We start from the raw sequence: 21713 nt of genomic DNA on the forward strand, positions 1-21713 counted from the left end.
AGCATCATTACTCCAGTCTTCAGTGTCACATGATCCTTCAGAAATCATTCTAATATGATGATTTGGTGCTCAAGAAACATTTCGTATTATAGTCAATGTTGAAAACAGTTGTGCTGCTTTTTTTGTGGAAACTGATACATTTGTTTCAGGATTCTTTTGATGAATAGAAATTTCAAATAACAGCATTTATTTGAAATGTAAACCTTTTATAAGATTATAAATGATTTTACTATCATTTTTTGCTTCATTTATTACATCCTTGCTTAGTTTTATTAAGTTTTTAAAACCTTACTGATCCACACCACCTAATTATTAAATAAAAATAACCCTGAAAATCTAAGAAAAAGTCATGGAAATTCATTTTCAAAAAGTCTGGAAACTCAGTGTGTTCAGACGTTCTCTTTTTAGATTCCACGGAACAAAAATAACAGTTTAGAACATCATGAAGGTGAATAAATAATGTGGACATTTTTATTTTTGGAAGAACTGTTTCTTTAAAAATGACATTACGAACTTTTGGTAATTCACCATCTACAGTACTTGTCTAAGCTAACAGTCTGTCTTTGTATGGCAGGTTGTTGGTTTTGATGCTTCATCCACAGTAGAGGAATTTCAGAGTCGGCTGAACCAGGACACAGGCATGAGGAAAACTGGTCAGTCCGGTTTCGGCCTTTATTCTGATGACCCCACTGACAAAGACCTTGAGCACTGTCTTCAGGGAAACCTGAAGGTCAGACACACACACACTCTACTGGACAGAGACTTCTTGTACTTTGTAACCATCTTTATCGTAAAACCAATGTTCCGTGTCCTCAGATCTGTGACATTATTGCAAAATGGGAGCAGGCCTCGAAGGAGCAGCACACAGGCAAATCCGAGAATGCCAGGACGGTGAAACTCACTTATAAGAACAGGTGAGTACAGTACAGGGGTCAGGTGAGTACAGTACAGAGACACTCAAGCAAATTCTTAAGATAAATTCTACGAAGGTCGTAAGAATGTTCCTTAGTGCAATTCTTGAAAAATTCTTAAGAAGTTCTCAAATATTTTCTTAAGAATTTTTTTTTCTTAAGAAGAAAATGAAAGGCTTTGGTGTTAGGTGTGTATTGCTGAAGACTCGCTGAATGAAAAACACCTCAAATCCCATCTTTTTGTGCTACCTGCATATTCCGTAGTTATCATAATAAGCGACTATTTTCGTCGTGAATGGCTTGATGGGAGTTAATCACTTAGCTCTGTGATTTTAATGTACCATAGAGTGAATGTGTCTGGTATCTCACTAGTTCTAGCTAGAGTGAATGCATTATGTATACGCGTTCACTCAGTGATGACTGTTTAATGATTGATCTGTGACACTTGCCCACATTCCTGATGCTAGTAATATGTATTATATGTAGCTAGTGTTATGTTGTGATGCTTAATCTTTAAACAATCTAATTAATTCAATTCAATGCACATTTATTTGTATATGTGTTCACTATACACATGCATTTACTGTAAAGCTGCTTTGAAACTATGAGTCCACATTACACTTTAGAGCGATCTGTTATCAGAGGTAACTGTCTTAGTTATGAATTTTAGAAATGTACATATACAAATATCAGTTAGCAAAAAAAATTATTAATTTAAACAATGTAATAATTTAAGGCAGAAACAATGAGCTCACTGAAGTAATGAATACTTGTTTGTTAACTATTCAACTCAATTAATTCATTAAACATCTTGTCTTTGGAGATTTAAGACAGGTTGGAGGTTATCCTAACTTTAAGAAGTTATTTACATTGATTTTAAGAACAATGGGCCTCATTCACCGACTGTTCTTACGAAGAAATGTGTTCTTAAACCCCACTTACGCACTTTTTACGAAGATTCTGACATAATGTTTTCTTATCTTGGATTTGTTCTTAGCTAAGCAATTCTGTTGTTTAAGTACATGTCATCATGAATCCGACGTAAACTTTTCTTAGGAAGTTTATTAAGCACAAAGTTAAGAAAATTCTTAGGAAGATATTGGTGAATGAGGCCCAATCTTTTCAGAAATATGAATGCTTCTTAAATGTTGTCTTAAGAGCAATCTTGAAAAAAAAGATAAGAACCTTTTTAGGAAAAGGTTTTGGGAATACAAAATATTCTTATCTTTTTTCTTAAGTTAGAAAATAAGAAGAAAATAGCAAAAGAATTTTATTCTTAAGATTGTTTTGTGAATCCCGCCCCAGATTCTTAAACAGAACATCATCAACAAGCCTACACCCAACAGGCTGCAATTTGTGTTTGTTTCCTGTAGGTTGTACTTCTCCCAGCAGATGAGAGGAGAGACCGAGAGAGAGCGGTTGCTTCTGGCATACCAAACAAATGAGGAGATTACAGCTGGTCACTTCCCTGTCAACAAAGAGCTTGCTTTAGAGATGGCCGCCCTGCTTGCTCAGGTACACTGTGCTGCTTCTATTATATTACTGGAGAAATCTTACAAACCTGTCAAGATGATGTTCAGGTCATACTGTATTTCACCCCACTTTGTCAATGAATTAAACAGCCCACTACATTTCTTCGACCCCATACCCTCGCTCCAAAATGCACACAGGTCAAACTGATGTCAGCAAATTCAAATGCACAAAATGACTCCCAGTGGATCTGATCACTTAAAGCACCTATAAAGAAAATTAGCTCAGTTTTGGCTACCATTAATTAAATTTTTTATGTTGTAACATTTTCATGAAAATTAATCAAAATCAATTAAAAAAACTAATTATTGTAATTTGTGTAAAAATTATATAAATCTTTTTAACGTGATACATAATGAATTAATGAATTATTATTCATCTTTTTGTTTAGACTGTCATAGTTTCAAATATATAATTAATATTTAATCAATAGATTCCTTTATTTTAAGTCTAGAACCAAAGTGAAACAATGCAATCTATGCATAAATTACATTTGAAAAGCAGCCAAAACAAATCACGATGGCATGGTGAAACTTCTGTCCAAAATATCACAGGACTTCTAAAGAAAATGAGCTCTATTTTAGGTACCATACATTTTTTTGTGTATTTTTACATTATTTTCATGTCAATTAATCAAAACCAATTTTCATTTCCATAATTCAGCGTCATTAGTGTAACATACACAAAAGTATTTGTTTTACTGCTTTAAATTCATGCTCATTTAAGTAAATATTATATTATAGTAATGTGTTAATGGAGAATAATGGCAGTTACTAAAAACATGTCTGAATACATTGCGGTAATGAGAATTTGGGGAGAAAATGTCCTTAATTTTCAATGAAATAATGCCATAATCCAAAACATCTTAATGTTCCTAAAATAGGCTTCATTTCCTTTAAGTACTGTACATAAACCTAATGGGTTTTGTGTCATGCAGGTGGAGTTTGGGGACTTTGAGCGCCCATTTTCTAGTCCAAGTGGTTCAGGAGCTGCACAGACTAAGTCTAACCAGACACTCAAACAGGTTATAGAGCGTTTCTACCCGAAGCATTACAGACACACCTCCACTGAGGAACAAATGAGGTATTTATGCCTCTAGTGAAACAAATTCATATATTTGTATATTTGAATTTGTTTGGCTTTACCAACTGAAATGCATGCATTCTTAGGCAGTTGCTGCAGAAACTCTCTACCCGCTGGGCATCTCTGAGGGGGCGGAGTTCATCAGAGTGCATACGAATCTACCTGACAGTGGCCCGGAAGTGGTCATTTTTTGGAGCTAAACTATTTGAGGCTGAGGTGAGTTAAGGCCCCTTCACACCAAGAACGATAAATATAAAGATAACGATAAAGTTCTAAAAATCGTTCTAAATATAAGAGAATAGAAGAGTTCACACTTCAACTATAACAATAACAGCACAGAGAAACACGATTTTTTTCCAGCTGATAAACAATTAAAACATTGACAGCCAATCAGAATCCACCCTGCTTTAAAGAGCTCGAGAATTTAAAGTGGCAGACGACAAAACTGCAGCACGTGCTTATAATAAACAGAGCGATATTGTGCTCTGATATAGTTATCTTTATAGTTTTCGTTCTTGGTGTGAACGGGCCTTTAGTCTCCTTCTAAGACTAAAGGCGATGCGTACAATTCTTTCAATATTTAAATGCTCAAAAAAGTGTAAATGCTGTGGCATTGTGTCTTAGTCATACTTTCTTTCTCCCTGTAGCCCGTAACTTCATCTCCACAGAAGAATGTGCGTGTTTGGCTGGCCGTACATGAAGATGGAGTCAGCATATTGGAGTTTAACTCTATAGTAAGTGAACATGTTCTTTTCAGAGCTGCAGCAATTTTTCATGTTGTTTCAAAACAATTCATATTAGTGAAGGGCTAAGATGAGACATCACCTTGTGTCTTCTAGAAAGTCCTTGGATCTTACCCTCATAAAAGCATTGTGACATTTGGAGCATGTGGTCAGGACTTTATGCTGGTAGTAGCTCTAAGTTCTGGCACCAACACATCCAAAGATAAGTCTACAGAGAAGCATCTGTTTGCTATGACCCCATCTAAGGTAAGTATTGTGCTCTTAAATTAGTGTTTTTTTGTTTTTGTTTTTGTTAAAAAGAAAAAGGTTGTTGTGGAAATGCTGTTAGCTGTTATTTGTGTAAAAAAAAAAAAAAAAAAAAAAATTTCACATGATAAATATTGAAATGTTTTACACTAGGCTACATTCAATATATATATAAGAAATTAACACTTTTATTCAGGATAAAGATGCATTACACTGATCAAAAGTGACAGTAATACAACTTATAATGCTACAAAAGATTTCTACTTTAAAAAAATATATATTTTAAGGTGACATAGTTACACATGACATTACTACATGTACTATAGTAAATTATGCATAATTACAAGTAACTAAGGTAACACTTGATTTTGATGGTCCCTTTTGAACATTCTGTTGACTATAAGTAACTTTGCAACTACATGTCAACTTATTCTAGTAACCCTAACCCTACCAGTCTACTAATACTGTAATAACACGCTATTGAGAGATACTAGATACATGTAGGTGCAGCGTTACTTATAGTCAACAGAATGTGTTAAAGGGACCATCAAAATGAAGTGAAACCGTAATTAACCCTAAACCAAACTCTATAGTAATAAAATGTAGTTAATTTATATTTTTATTTATTAATTTATATATTTTTTATTTTAAGTACAATGTAAATGTCACCTTAAAATAAAGTATAACCAAATTCTCTATTTATTCAAGAATCCTGAAAAAAATCTAAATTTTTACATATAAAAAATAAAGGTTTTATAAAGTTTATAAAGACTATAAAGGTTTTTTGAGAAAATCAGCATATCACAATCATTTCTGAAGAATCATGTGAGACTGAAGACTGGAGTAATGATGCGGAAAATTCTTTGCCATTACAGGAATAAATTACATTTTTAAATATATGAAAATAGAAAAAGTTACTTTAAATTGTAATAATATTTCACAATATTAATCAGGGTTCCCGCGGGGTCTTAAAAAGTCTTAAAATGTCTTAAATTCTGAACTTTAAATTTAAGGCCTTAAAACGTCTTAAAAACAGCCAGATTTTCATCCGCGGTCTTAAATTTCATTTAGTCAGGTCTTAAAAAAGATTTTATACTCGTTCATTTCCAGAAACGCTGGCCGCATAAAGTTACAAAGTAGCAAAAAAGTATCGAAGTCGCTCGCCAAGAGGCAGTTCACATATCGCGTCTTTTTCGTGCTCAAGTTCATTCAAATGTAGGCGCGCGGTAAGTGCGCTTATAATTGAAGCGACGCGCTCTTTTTTTTCCCAGGCGCAGCAACATGAAAAAAGACAGGAAGGATGCGGGTGCACCCAAACACTACGGGTGTTTTTCTCTTCTCTGTAAATAAATCTTGTAACAGAGCTACAGCAAGCGGTTTTCGGCGGTGGAAATCCATAAGCTCTTAAAACTTTTTTGTCATTGTGGAGTTGCATAGCAACGACATACGCCACGGGAAAATCGGACCGAATTTTACTATTAATAATAAAAGATAAGCTAAAGTGTATTGTAAATGTCACTAAATCATTTTTTATAAAAAGAATGAGTCAAAAAAGATAAATTAAAGTCTGAAATATGTGAGGTTTATGTAAGGAATAATTGACGACAGGCCGTTGAATTATTAGAAAAATAATGCACACCCGAGGTGGTAATGCGGTCACGACGCGAAGCGGAGTGGCCGTTACACTCAGTGTGCATTATTTTTCTTATAATTCAACGGCCTGAAGTCAATTATTCCGCTTATACTACAGTTACCACACCTCGAAACATTGTTCAGATTATGTATTTCAAGACGTTTGTAAAGTTTTTGTCATTAAAACGCTCTTGTATGTAGGACTAATTTCTTACGCATCTAATCCAATGCCTCCGTTGCTAATTCCAAAACGTCATTTTAGAGTTAGTAACGGAGGTTTGAGCCACTGATAGCAGACTAATGCTGGGACACACGACTAGCTGACACATTCTCTGACTGTTTTCATCGCAGCAGATTTTAAACACCGACTTTGAACACAGACTGAACGCGCCGAACACGCGTTTGGGCATGATCAGTCATAAGTATCAAATTACATTCATAACCGGCCTTAAAGTGTGTCCCCGGCTTTATGCAGTTATTAATGCAGTTATTAGAGAGAGATGTTGCAATAATGAGACAGAAAAGCATGTGCGCCAATATTATTATTTATTTATTAATTCAATTCGTTATAATTAATTGGTAACACTTTAGAATACTGTATCTTACTTACTGCATAACTAATAAGTAATTATTGAAGAACTAATAGGTAATTATTCATTAACTACTTCTTCACTACTGTTAACTACTAAGGAAGATGTGTTAACTAATCAGTATGTAATATATTTTTATGATTGTGTTAAGTAACAGTTAGTTAATAGATAAATAATGAATTCTGTCATAACTCTTGAAGAACTACTACTAATTATCTACTAATTAAGGTTCAAGAAAAATAACTAAGAAGTAACTACTAATGAACAGTCATACAAAACTAACCTCAGATTAGTTTTTATATTTTATATACAGTACTGTGTGTGTCTGTTTTCCTCAGCATAGAATGCCATTGAGTAAATTCATGTTTGAGGCAATGACAGAGGGAAACTGAAAATATAGGGAACTTATTTGTAATTCATAAATAATTATCAAATAATTCTGCAGGAATTACTTGGAACCTGGAACAGTATTCTAAAGTGAGAATATAGGGAACTCATTAGGAATTAATAAATAATGATCAAATAATTATCCAGGAATTAGGCTACTTATAACCTGAAACAGTATTCTAAAGTGAACATATAAGGAAATTAATTGGTAATTAACAAATAATTATTAGATAATTCTTCAGGAATTACTTGGAACCTGGAACAGTATTCTAAAGTGAGAATATAGGGAACTCATTAGTAATTAATAAATAATTATCAAATAATTATCCAGGAATTAGGCTACTTATAACCTGAAACAGTATTCTAAAGTGAACATATAAAGAAATTAATTGGTAATTAACAAATAATTAGTAGATAATTCTTCAGGAATTACTTGGAACCTGGAACAGTATTCTAAAGTGAGAATATAGGGAACTCATTAGTAATTAATACAGAATTACCACATACTTCTGACTCAAATCAAACTTACTGTAAAAAACACATTATTAACGGTATTATCTAAACCTTTGTAAAATAGATAAGTTATCATACATTATGATACATTTTGCTAATTAAATACAATGTTGCTTATTTGCAGATCAATATATAGCCTAGGAAATGTCTGCACTTATCTTTCTTATTAGTGCTGAAGAATGACTAAAACTGGCTAGAAGATAAAATAAAAAACATTGATCAGTGCTTTTTACTTTTCAAGTAATTACCTTATACATTTACTAAGGTAATTTTGAAAATGAATAGGCCAATAGTTTATCATTTTACTGGAGTAATATTGTATTGGGTTATCTGTACTTTTACTCAAGTACTTGATTTGTGTACTTCATCCACCACTCCACTGCTAAAATAAAACGGTTAATTGTAGTAACCACTGTGTATGACTGTTCATTAGTAGTTACTTCTTAGTTATTTTTCTTGCACATTAATTAATAGATAATTAATAATAGTTCTTCAAGAGTTATGACATAATTCATTAGTTATTGATTAACTAACTGAAACTTAACACAATCATACAATTCTATTACATACTAATTAGTTAACACATCTTCCCTAGTAGTTAACAGTAGTGACTTAAGTGTTAATAAATAATTATCTATTAGTTCCTCAATAATTCCTTATTAGTTATGCAGTAAGTAAGATACAGTATTCTAAAGTGTTACCAATTAATTTGTTCATTCTTTTTTATATTATTGACAGATGACAGTAGACTAGCCAAATAAATGAAACACAAAGCCATTTTAACAAGTAGGCCTATCAATAATTATTTATTTGTTATATATTATCTGCAATAAAAATCCGTGCTGCTGGACTATCCATTTATTTAGCCTATATTCAGTTTAATTTTCTATTGATTATATATAGCCTAGGACTATATACTCTATTTATTTAAATTAAACTGCATGTTTCCATTGATTGTGAAGCTAGACATTGAAAATTCCAGATCAAGCGCATGGGGCTGCATGTTTTTTCTTGTTATGAATTGTATCCTATTTTCCGTTATTACAGTTAACTACGCAAAGTGATATGGAACTGTAATGCAGTCAAGACCTGCCTGGAACTACTTTAGCCGTGCGTTTCCCTGAAAATAATGCACACCTTAGAACGTTCTTCAACCAATCAGATTCAAGCATTCAAGCAATTTGACTAACTGAAAGCTGCAGGAACCCTGATTAATGTTTTTAATGTATTTTTGATCAAATAATTTCAGCCTTGGTGAGCAGCATAAGACATGTCTTTCAAAAACATTAACATCTTACTGACCGCAAACTTGAACGGTAGATTACGTAACTTTTGGTTTAGACCGTCATAGTTTTAAACATAATAATTCATACATAAAAGGCATTTGAAAAGTAGCCTGTAGTTGAAGAAACAAAGAGAACACACACACACACACACACACACCAAAGTACACAGAAACACTGCCTGATGAATACTTCTGTTTGACGTTCATGAACATTACATTTAGTTCATTAACATTTCATATGCCGCTTGAGAACTAAAAAGCTGCAACAGCAAACATACATGCCCATTTTACAAAGCGTATCCCACAGCATTTCTCTGTTTCCTTTGTGTTTTTCAGGTTCGAGACCTGACGCTGCTCATAGCCAGCTACATTAACTGCACACAGCAACAAAAAGCAGCGGTGCACCACCTGTCGGCCCCAGCCCTGCTTCTGGCCCTGTCTGGAGAGATGAAGAACAAGGAATCAAGGAGCAAGTCTCCTCCTGCTGCCAGCAGACCCAGCAAAACACCCACCCTTCTTTAATACATCCCTGCTGGACCATGTGTGCTGGTGTTCACTCAGGCTGGCTCTCACTACACTCTCTAATTCATTACTATAAGCTTGTGCCCAAAACCATCTTTACAATATAGTGATTTACATCAAAGGGAATCTGGAAATGAAATGAGAGACATATCTATAAAAGGGCAAGACCATAAAGAGACATCAGAAAAATTATTTATTGATATATTATAGGACATAAATAACACAATTTAATGATTTTGTTTTTTAAAACACGACTTTAATTTTTGATTTGAATGTTTTTATCCTGTATACTGAAGCAACTTGTGTTTACTTGATTATTCATACACAATTTTTTAATGTTAAAAATGTTGAAAAAAAATCTTTTGAAATGTTTTCATGTTATTGTAAATGTCAAATATGACACAACAGGCTTTTGTGGAACATTTTCCATCTCTTAATTATCATTGATTGCATATACATACACACACACACTCTTACTTATACATCAGGCTTTTCATGGCTCATATATGCAATTCATTGCAAATCAATGATAATTAAAAGATGGAAAATGTTCCCCAAAAGCCTGTGGTGTCATATTTGACATTTATATTAACATAATCATTTTTAACATTAAAAAAATAAAGTATGAATAATCAAGTTAACCCAAGTTGCTTCATTCCAGTAAATGTTTATCTTGCATTTACTTTATAAAAATCATTAATGATTTCTGAGCAAAAAGGACTTTACTTGATAAAAAAAAAAAAAAGTATGAGCTATCAATTAAACTATAATGTGTACAAGAGGTTTTTCAGCAAAGTTTTGGTTATACTGATAATTTATAGGCCCTAGAAATTTGCGTATTAAACATGATAAAGTAAGCTAATATATACATAAATAGGCATTATACTTATTGTTCAACAGAATTTTACAGAGAGTAAATGTTTTTGCTAAAAATGTTGTAACACGCATTGCCAAAACAAGCATTCTTTTTTTCAGTTCATTTATACCCCCTGGGGGTGACGTATTCTGGGGGATACAAACATTTACAGGCAGATTTTAAAAATAAAAAGAATTAGTAACATTTCAATATAAACATAATAAGCTAGCACAACAACTTTTTAAACATGTAAGTCCCCTCCAAATATTGCAAATATGTGAAATATATCAACTTTTATCAGAAGGTGAGTAAATTTCCCTCTACAGATGGCCATGTTGTTTTTAAATGCAGCCCATGAGCTAAACCAAGAATGTATGAACAAAGTCACCAGATCTAAATATTCACAACAAAACACCTTTTCAACATGAAACCAAGAAATGAGATCTACACTTTCCCTGCCTCTCCCCACAGCTTCTCAAATGTTTGTTTCTCCTTGGATACGTCAACACTTTTTGGGTTAAATCATCTTAAATATGATATGTGACTTCCTGAGGGTGACCTGGTTGACAGTAGTCCTCAACATAAAAATGAGTGAGATTTCATGTCTACATCATGTTCCGCTCCAATATATATATATATATATAAAAAAATTATATATATATTTATATTTATATTTATATATATATATATATATATATATATATATATATATATATATATATATATATATATATATATATATATATATATATTGGAAATGAAAATGAAGCCTTTTGTTGTATTGTAATATTATTTTTTACGATTGTCAGATTGTCATTAACTTTGTTTTTTTTTTTTTTTTTTTTTTTTTTTTTGTAATTCACATTATTATCAGTAGTAATCTCACTATATACAGTTGTGGTCAGAATTATTGGCACCCCTGGTAAATATGATCAAAGATGCCTGTAATAAAATAAATCTGCATTGTTTAACCTTTTGATCTTTCATTAAAATAAATAAAAAAACTCTAACCTTTCATTGAAGTAAAATAATTGAAAGTGGGGGGGAAATCACATTATGAAACAATTTTTTTTTTTCTCCAAAACACATTGGCCACAATTATTGGCACCCCTAGAATTTTTTATGAGTAAAATATCTCTGAAGTATATTTTCATGAATATTTAAACATGAAATTGTCTATATATAACTTCTTGTTTCACAGGAGTTTAAATATGAGGAAACTCAAAGTCCCTTAATCCTCCATCACAATGAGTAAAACCAAAGAATATAATTCTGATGTGCAGCAAAAGATTGTTGAGCTTCACAAAATAGAAAGTGACTGTAAGAAAATAGCTAAAGCATTGAAAATCCCCATTTCCACCATCATGGATTCTAGCAAATACCAACAGATAAAAAATCCATACCCGATGGCTAGAAATCTTATAATGGGCCGTGGCTGGATCTTCCATCAGGACAACGGTCCAAAACAAACATCAAAATCAACACAAAAAGGTGTTATGGAGGAATGGTCTCTGATCTCTTATCAGGTGTTCTCCAAACTCGTGAGGCATTTTAGGAGAAGACTCAGAGCTGGTATCTTGGAAAAAGAAGGTTGCAAAAATTAATAAAAGGGTGCCAATAATTATGGCCAACGTGTTTTGGAGAAAAACATTTATTTCATAATGTGATTTTCCACACACTTTCAATTAAGTTTTGCAAAAAAATTTAATGAAAGATCAAAAGGATAAACAATGCAGATTTATTTTTACAGCCATCTTTGATCATATTTACCAGAGGTGCCAATAATTCTACCACAACTGTGTGGTTGTGTGTACACATATGTAGGCTGTATATGCTATTTAAAACAGCGTAATTTAAACTTTTTGTACAGTATTGTTGGTTTTTTTTATCATATTCGATTTTGCATCAATGCAGTTTTGCGTGGAAATGTGCATAATTTTCATGAAAATAATGTCAAAGAAGCTAATAATCTTTCTTTGTTCAAGCTTTTTTTTGAATGATTTGGGGATGAAATATGGCCAGAACTGTTCTTTGACAAGTTTCATGAGATTCTAAGTACACTTTTGTCATGCCATGGTATTCTAATACTTATATAAGAACCTTTTGTGGTTTTCAGGCTCTAGCAACAATCTAATTTCAAAGAAATATATGAACTCGAAACACTAACTAAACAGGTTTTCTTACACTCAAAAGGTATATGTAGGCTATACATTGTTCAGACATGCGGTGGCTTGCTGGAGTTTACTCAAACGAAACTGGAAGTAAATCATGATTGCAGAATGAGAAATACTAAATCCCTCCACTCTGAATCTTACTGTACCTCATCTTTGCATGTTAAAGCTTGCAGCGAAAGAATGTAAGGATAGCAATACACCAGGAAATGAATTAAGACAGAGGATGTTTGGTTTTTGGCGAAGAAGCCAGCATGGAGTCATAGGGTGGTTGCAGTATTTTAAAGAGTATGTATACCAGTGTACTGAACTGGGGGTGTGACATTCACAAAGAGATTCAATGGAGAAGATTTGTCTAAAGCCAAAGCATTATATTTCCTCATTCAACAAGGGACACTATGACAGATAATGTCATAGTAAATTGTATGAATTTTTCCTGTGTGTTTTCTATAAATATGATCTATTATGCAATTTTAAATAAATGTCCTTACTCAAAAAAATGAAAAATAGAAATTCATCATAAGTTATATTAATACACTAACATTCAAAAGTTTGTGGTCATTAGTATTTTGTGAAAGAGGTTTATGAAAAAAAAAAAAAAAAAAAAAAACTATATTACCTTGGCCGCATTTATTTGATCAAAGTAAACACAGTAAACGGTAATATTGTGAAATATTATTAGAGTTTAAAATAGTTATTTTATTTATTTTATAAAATATATTTTAAAATGTAATTTATTTATGTGATGCAAATCATTACTCCAGTCTTCAGTGTCACATGACCCTTCATAAATCATTCTAATATGCTGACTGAAACATTACTTATTTTCAATCTTGAAAACAGTTGTGGTGCTTCATATTTTTTGTTGAAACCTTTATACATTTTTTTTTCAGGATTCTTTAATGAATAGAAAGTTCAAAAGAACAGCTTTTATTTTAAATAGAAATATTTTGTAACTTGTGTGAATCTTTTGTGTGTCTTTACTGTCACTTTTGATCAGTTTAATTAGTTCTTTCTGGATATTAAATTCTTTAATAAAAAATCTTATGTGAATGTTAGTGTACCTACTGTATATAATGCACACTTTTCAGGAATACAAGACAGCTACACTTCACCTAATGATTATGTGTATGATACAATCTCTTTTAATCAACATATCAATGAGAGATTGATCTAAAATGTTTTGCAGAACATGAATGATTGTTTGGCTTCTAATCAGTTTTCTGATAATGAAAACTAGTTTTGCGTAATACAAAAGGTTTGTTCTGACTTGCTGCCACAGTTGGTTGGTTGCTACACTTCCTGCTATTTCCCAAACCAGTGGAATTAAAAACAAGCATACAGGTTTTCCCCCCATGTCACATCTTTCCACTTGGCAGCTGTTTTTCTTTGTGTTGTTACAGTATTTTGTTGTTCTACTGGCAGACTCCCTCCCTTCATTACACTGAATCAAATATCTTTCTTTTTTTTTATTATTACTTTGGTATGTTACTTGGAACCATTTACCCTTCAATTCAAACAAGTCATTATTATTCTTAAAGCAGGAATGCATGTCAAATTATCTAGATAAACACCTGATTCTTAAAAACTATTTAAGATGGTGAATCACTTGTATACTCTAAAGCCAAGGATGTAACAAAATTAGTTTGCTTTACTACATTTCATAACCGAATCACGTGTCTTTTAAGTATCGTTGATAATGTGAACCGAAACACAGGTGGGGAGTGAACCATCCTCATGAAAATGTCCCTCCCCACTGTGACCCACACTCATCTGACAAGCTTTGTTATTTAATCCCTCCTTTTCTGCCATGGAAACACAGACTGACTCTTAACTCAGGTGTGAGCACGGTTGGGGGAGGGCAACATGTGATCCACCTAAACCTGTCTAAACTAGTCTGAGAAACAAATGCTCGAAGCTCTTCTGGGAAAACTACTGGGGGACTAGAACTGAAAGCAAGGGAGTGCCTGCCAAGCTTTTGTGTGAAGACATCTCTTAAAAAAACAAGTCCACTCGTCATACAGCAACCTCTTTGGCGAGGTGTTTGCTATTCTTGTACAAATTTGTAACGTGTGATTTCTACTAAGCAAGTGTGGGAGCAGTTTTCATTAATACATTGGTCATTCATTAATATCCCTGTTAAAACCTGACAGACTTTTCTACCAAAAACAGAATTTCAGTAAACGTTGCTTCTTTGTTCGTGAGAAGTTGAGTCAGAAATTTGCATTAGTCATAGCACAATGATATAGGAACTTTCTGGCCTGAAACCTGGGCAACAGGTCTGACCAGTTTTTCCAAAAAGCTCAATATACAGCTCTCTCTCTCATGGGTTTAATTATTAGTCCATCACTGTGAGTGAGTGGTCATCAGCTTTGAGTTAATAAACAGCCCCTTTGTTCTCAGTTCTGAAAGAAAATAACCCTTGTACAAATGCACAGCTTTAAGAGGTGTACAAGTAGACATTTTCAGGCAATGGATCATTAAAAACTTGCATTTTACACCTTTTACTTTAAGAGCAAGCACTGCCACTTGTAAACTGAATGTATCTGGTTTCTAGCAACTTTAATTTGTCAAAAGTTCATTATGCTGATTGATATTGCAAACTGTTATTTGTGTTACACTTATTGTAATTCTAAAAACATTGGTTTGTGGCATAAATGGTTTTACTATTTTCTGCACTTTGTTATTTACCTATAGCCTATGCATAGGGAGTCTCAGTCCTAGAAGTGGATTCCTTTCCCAAACAGTGTAAAGTCTTCTCTAGCCAAAACTAGCCTTTTAACAAGTTGTCTTTACTTTGAATAATGTTTACTTCTGTGATGAATCTCATGTGCCAAACAGGTGCAGCTTCTGCCCTGGGCTAAAAAGGACAACCAAATCCTTTGGTCACAAAAAAAAGCCAAGATTTGTTTTGCGGTAGGGCTATCCTTTTCATTAAAGCCAATACATATTTAGTTAAAAGGGTTGATTTACTATTTAAATTAGCATATGGCAGATAAATTAGGAATACAGTAGATTAAAAAACAAAACAGCATGACATTTAACAAATTTTATTAAAAACTTACAAGTCACACAAGCTGTACAATGTTAAAATGGTGATCCAATGAAAATGAGCCCTCATTAAATAGCAAAACGTAACAGCAACATTGCTTAAAAACAACTGTAGCCAGCATGTAACAGACACAATTTTCCCAATATGAAAGTGTCACATGTAATGCAAACAGGTCAATGCTTCAGCAGGGGCACATCCCAGTGTCAGATTCAAGTACATGGGACATCATTAATAGCTTTAAGACATGGTCTCCATCTCTCTGGGCTGCAAGAACAGAAGGAAATGTGTTAAACAGAAGCTTGCTCCCTTTTGGGAAAAAAGTACCACAGTTTGGATAATGAAGTAAATGAGAACTAACCTGTGCTTTACTGTATTGGGCCTTCTGTCGCCGTGCAAGAAAGAACTAAAATAAAAGGAAAAGTTAGACCACAAGTACATGCACACATACTTAACTTAAAAGTGAATCTAAATACACACTTACCAGAACAAGAAGTCCTGCAAGCACAATCAAGCTGACCACCACAATGACAGCAATGATGCCACCGGTCAACTTCTGCATGGTGATGGTAGGTGCCTTCTCGTCTACATAGTACACCAGTATCTTCTCCATGGACACCTTTGATCCCTCAACACTGACCTCGAATGGTGTAGGGTTGAGAAACAGGGGCAGAACCTTGATCTATGGAAAACATGAATTTTACACAAGTTACAAAATATAAAACCAGGCATTAAAATTACAAGAAAAGTCACAAGGAGTCTTACATCCTTCTCCATGTAATAAGTCATGAGGGACAGGTCTGGAAGTGGTTGTCCCATCGGCTTTTTGACGTCCACAACAATGAGACGGCCAACTTTGTCATACTGGGGGTGAAAAAAGGGTTAGGATCTGTACAGCAAGCAGAGTAGAGGGACATTACAACACAATGGCAATGTCTTACCTGAACCTCAGACACAAATTTTTTATCCAACTTGTAACGCTCCAGCAAAGCATTCTCAATCCCACTGCAAAAAAGCAAAAAACTCTTCAATAGCAGGTCTTAATATTCCATGATCTAGCAAAGTCTTAGAAATCCATTGTAACATACGTCTTCAGTTTGGTCTCATCAAGAGCTACACCTGCTACATCTTTATGCATCAATTCCAGGCGAACCCAACTACAGAAAAAAAAAAAAAAAGCATTGTCAGACCATCAAGTTTTACTTCCTTCCAAAAACAGTAGTACAATACAGACCACACCTCAAACTGGGTGTGTCAGTCAGAAGAGTGTCCTGTTGCATGCTTAAGTGCACTCACTAGGTCTCCACAGGCTCGCACTTGATGTTCTTGTCTCCTTTGTCACTTCTACGTACACCAGCACTGTTCACACACCAGCACACATCAGTTTTGTTACACTGGATAGCCTTGAACTTCCCATCGTTCTCACACTCTGGGTCATACATGCCATCATTATCCACAATGGCGGTCTCTACTGGCTTCCCACCAATTGACCTTGTGCTCATGTTTTTACTGGCACGATACAGCTCCGCTTTCATGAGGAAGCACTTGGGAACCACTGAGGAGAGAGAGAGAGAGAGAGAGAAAGAAAATTGAAAAACCACTTACTACATGTAATGAGAAAAGACGATTAAACCTTCCTGGTTTGTCTCAGCTAGGAAAGTTGGTGCTCAGCTAATTTAGGTGGTTTCCAAAACCCCTCTAAAACCAGCAAACTAGGCTGTTATACATTTTTAATATAGCCCAGGTTAGACCCTAAAGTACAGATGTCAAAAAGTACCCCTAAAACATTAGTTCATTAAATAACTCAAGAGCAAATCTAGAGGAAAACTCACACTTTGTACAATCAATCGGTCGCTTGTCATCGTCAGCCAACTGAAGGGTGCACTTGCATGGGTCTCCATCACATAGCCCCCATTTCATATTACTACAAACACCTGTTGGATTAAAAAAAAATATATATGTATTGTTTGTTTAAACATAACAAACTTGCTTGTAAACAGGATTAAATTAAAAACGTACATGACCCCAGGCAACTAGAGTTTGCCCCCCTCCCCCCATACTGAACCACACCCAGGATCTCGGTTTTGTTTGCCTTCTAACTACCAAGTTGATGACGACAAGGATTAAACAATTTGGAACAATTAACCCGATTTAAAAATGCACTTTGTAATGTACCATTTAAAACTTGTAATATAAAACAAAATTACTTACATTGTGAGGCGACCATATCCACAAATACCACAACAAACAAGGCGATTATAACCTTCATCATGGGAACTGAAAAACAAAGACCAACAGTATACCGGAATTATAAATCACTCGTTCGAGGAACTTGTGCGTAGTCCTATGTTAATATTCAAATGTGCAATCTAACTATTCTTTCATTAACAAAACGCTGAAGTCTTCTTACCCAAACAAAAGCTCGGCTAATCTTACAAAAGAAAACAAAATCCACCCAAAGTGATTTATTCCGTTTGATAGACTGTAGACTCTTGAGCTTTATAAAGAATAGATCCAGCAGTTATCCTCTCTCTCTCTCCCCCGCCAAAAGACTGATGTTAACGCGCAACAGGTGACTAATTATGTATACCTGTTTGAGTGAAGACGTCAGGTGGAAGTGGGCGGGACTAACTCTTAACAGACGCACATTTTTCCGCCCATGACCATATTTGGCAACTTGACGCATAGAGAATGAACGCAAAACATCATCTCTCCATTTTAGAAATGTAAAGCGTCAACAAAGATTTTCGGTTGAAACTCGACACGCAAACGCTGATACCTATCAAGTGAAACTGCAGTATGTAGCTGCAAGTTGTAGCATATATGACAACGTGAAACAAACATAGGTGTCTAAGACACTTGCACTTACAAGGCAAGTTTATTTATATAATTTAAAATGGGCAACTATTTACATTTCATACACAATTGTGATTTAAAGTGCATAATAAAGAGGGAGAGACATCAATACAAACATGTTGTAATATTGAGTTTTAAAATCATTTAAGACCATAAAAATAATGCTAAAAATGAATAAAAAGTAGGCCTACCGTCACCAAGTATTAAGAATAACTTAAATGAACATGAGCATAGGATAAAGTGGGAAGTATAACACAATCAGTTTAATTCATTAGAATTTAATTAAATAAGTTACAAATTACTTAAGCTTTCTGGGTGAAATCAACATGACCATTAGCCCCCTGAGGTGATCAGTATAGAACCTGTACAAATATAGAGGATTTTCAAGAAAACAAATTATTTTTGGGTAAGAAAGTAATTTTAATTCTAATGATTTGATTTGTGATTATTCTAGTTAATACATTTGGAAAGACAGTACTGGCAGCCTATATAAAACCTATATTATGTGATATAATGTATAATACAAGCTTTTCATTTACATGTTAAAAAGCTAATAATATCATGCCTGATAAGAAGGGCTGTAACTCACAAAAAAAAAAAAAAAAAAAAAAATGGGACAGTATAGACATTTTTGACATAATTGTCAAAATGCTGACATGCTCTCACACACTGTCTGTTATGTTTTTAGAATTGTTAGGATGTTTTTTATATATATTATTATTATTATTATTTTATTATTTTTTTTATTTATTGGCTTTTTGAATGATAATGTTTACCATATGTTGTATAATTTTAATTAATATGTTTAAAATTACATGAGGTAGGATGTTGGTGATATGGAATGGCATAATCATTCTTTAAAAAAAGGTACACCTACTTTGAATTGGCACAATAAGTTTACACGCAGCAACAACACCCATTTTTTGATTAATGTAAACACTGGTCATGCCAATTAGAATATTAAAAAGGCAGGTATGACAATCACAACAATATCCTCCTGAGACCCAGAATTATTATTATTATTTTTTTATTTAGTTTTTTTTTTTTCATGTCATGTTACTCATGTTAAAAAAATATATATTTTATTCAAATGTTATGCTATGTCCTCTGTAGTGGACACCAGGACTCAGTTAAAATGAAATGATTAATGAAATGAATGAAATGATAAAATAAAATGACATGAAATTATATGTATAGGCAAAAACAATGTTTTTGTTTTTTTTCAATCATCAATACATTTTGGGGTTTCAGGATTTATTTGAACTAAAATTTGTATAAAGATGATTCTCGACTATGTTATGAAAGATATAACAGAATGAATTGATACACAATTTTACTTTATGCAATATGTGGGTAAAATGGCCATAAATTAATATTCCCATTCAATGCAATGTATCTACAGTGGGTATGGAAAGTATTCAGACCCCCTTAAATTTTTCACTCTTTGTTATATTGCAGCCATTTGCTAAAATCATTTAAGTTCATTTTTTTCCTCATTATTGTACACACAGCACCCCATATTGACAGAAAAACACAGAATTGTTGACATTTTTGCACATTTATTAAAAAAGAAAAACTGAAATATCACATGGTCCTAAGTATTCAGACCCTTTGCTGTGACACTCATATATTTAACTCAGGTGCTGTCCATTTCTTCTGATCTTCCTTGAGATGGTTCTACACCTTCATTTGAGTCCAGCTGTGTTTGATTATACACATCAATGTGTTCTTAGAGCAACATTTAATGAAAAAAGAAGTGTAATAATTGGAGTAATAATTAGCAACATTTTAATAATATCTAATATTTCATCGGAATATTGATGTATAACTTATTTCCATATTCACTTGTTGTGTCTCCCAGGATGCCTGATAAACATAATTTAAGTCCCGATGTCCTCTACAGTGGACATGGATGAAAGCAATGCCCTGTACTGCAACAGAAAGTCATTTTTTGATTTGAAACCCCATAACGTTTTCCTGAGATGTTGGTTTATGAAATACAATTTGAAAAATATTCCGATTTAAATTATAATTACAATATATTATCATATTTCCATAAGAGTGCTACATTTGATCACTAAATTAATGTCAGACATATATTTAAAAACCAAGGAGAAGTTGTTTTCATGGTGAAACCTCCAAACATTTGGTATCTCTGAAAAGCCCTGAATGTGCTCTTTACAGGACACCCAGGTTGTGTCATGTGACATATATGGTGTCAGAGAAATTCACTAAGTCTATTCTTGGGTCCCAGGAGGATATGACAGAGACACTACTGTTAATGGTCAGTGTTGGGACATCAGTGTTACAGGTAAAGCCATTCAACTAGGCATCAACACTCAGGCTCTCTCTGTTTCTCAAGAGAATGCAGCGAAAACCAGGTGAACGAGTTTAGACAGAAGTGGCCCAACCCCCAACCACTACTTTCTGAGCATTTCACAATCAGGATATTTTCTGTAAACTATTGCTTAGACTCCTTAAAGCGATTCTGTGGACACCAAATTTTGGATTGTGTCGAAATTCTAATTTGTCTTGTAGTTGTAGCCTACGGGTATCATGACCTCATGAGAAGCACAGCACTGTCAAAACTTAGAAATTAGTCAAATGGACACACCCTTCCAGACTGATACCCACAACAACATCGAAACTGACGTCATACTCTCTGTATGTAGTGGTATCTTAAACAACATCTCATAGACAATTTCAAATCATAGACATACATCTGGATTTGTGTTCTAAAATGTATATATTTCTGTTTATAAGTGTTTTATATAGCTGTGGTCATGTGGATCTGAAACCTTATTTATGCAGCTATATGGTAGTAAAACCTTTTCTTAATGTAATGATGTCTTAGTCTAAACTAAACAACAAGGACAATAATCTGTGAGTCCAATTTAAAGTTACAGTCAGCCTATTTATCACACTCTTTGGTTTATATATTGAAAAAAAAAAGATCTCAAGATGGCAGACATATTGGTCTGGTCTGCACTGCTTGTGTTGAATGAAAATATGCAATAACTGACAACTGAATGCATTTATACAATAACTTTGTTATTTTTCCACATCGCCACTTGATGGCGCTCTTATAGGTTTTTCTACAATGATACTGTGTCTTATATTTTTTTGTTTACACCCTGATCTACATTTTCAAATGTCCAGAATTGCAGTTCCAAAGGTATGACTGGATTCTGTAGAAACTATTAATGACAGACACTACAGGTCATATTTTTTGTTTTGTTTTTAGTTGTAAGCAATTGTATTTTGCCCATTTTACATCAATATTTTTATTTCTCTACACCTAAAAACAACAAGCCTTATAAAAGGTGTCATCCACGAAAA

The 21713-nt window shown here is 33.6% G+C and overlaps 2 protein-coding genes across 2 annotated transcripts in view; one reads left to right on the top strand and one right to left on the bottom strand.

Annotated features, from left to right (window-relative positions):
* Positions 1–10789, top strand: part of plekhh2 (pleckstrin homology domain containing, family H (with MyTH4 domain) member 2) — a 45265-nt gene extending 34476 nt beyond the window's left edge. Inside the window, exons 23-30 of the mRNA XM_079855034.1 lie at positions 575–730; positions 817–914; positions 2285–2426; positions 3379–3524; positions 3611–3740; positions 4172–4258; positions 4364–4513; positions 9257–10789. Of these exons, the coding sequence (XP_079711160.1) occupies positions 575–730; positions 817–914; positions 2285–2426; positions 3379–3524; positions 3611–3740; positions 4172–4258; positions 4364–4513; positions 9257–9442 (1095 nt within the window). The 3' untranslated portion in view covers positions 9443–10789. The remainder of the gene's footprint in view (positions 1–574; positions 731–816; positions 915–2284; positions 2427–3378; positions 3525–3610; positions 3741–4171; positions 4259–4363; positions 4514–9256) is intronic.
* Positions 10790–15503: 4714 nt separating this feature from the next.
* epcam (epithelial cell adhesion molecule) lies at positions 15504–19012 on the bottom strand. The gene is made up of 9 exons (XM_079855041.1): positions 17730–19012; positions 17351–17452; positions 16815–17073; positions 16607–16675; positions 16460–16523; positions 16284–16382; positions 16003–16200; positions 15880–15924; positions 15504–15785 (listed from the first exon to the last, which is right to left on the bottom strand). The coding sequence occupies exons 1-9, from the start codon at positions 17788–17790 to the stop codon at positions 15759–15761; spliced, it is 924 nt and encodes a 307-aa protein (XP_079711167.1). The 5' UTR covers positions 17791–19012; the 3' UTR covers positions 15504–15758.
* Positions 19013–21713: the final 2701 nt, after the last annotated feature.

The sequence above is a fragment of the Squalius cephalus genome, assembly GCF_949319135.1.
Source record: "Squalius cephalus genome assembly, chromosome: 21".
Lineage (NCBI taxonomy): Eukaryota > Metazoa > Chordata > Actinopteri > Cypriniformes > Leuciscidae > Squalius > Squalius cephalus.

Bases quoted from the DNA above. Each gene is read 5' to 3' on its own strand.
- epcam (XM_079855041.1), bottom strand. From the start codon at position 17,790: ATGATGAAGGTTATAATCGCCTTGTTTGTTGTGGTATTTGTGGATATG. The intron at 17,453-17,729 runs GTAAGTAATTTT...TTAATCCAACAG, and splicing joins GGATATGGTCGCCTCACAAT to GTGTTTGTAGTAATATGAAA. The intron at 16,201-16,283 runs GTAAGACTCCTT...TGTTTTCCATAG, and splicing joins CTTATTACATGGAGAAGGAT to ATCAAGGTTCTGCCCCTGTT.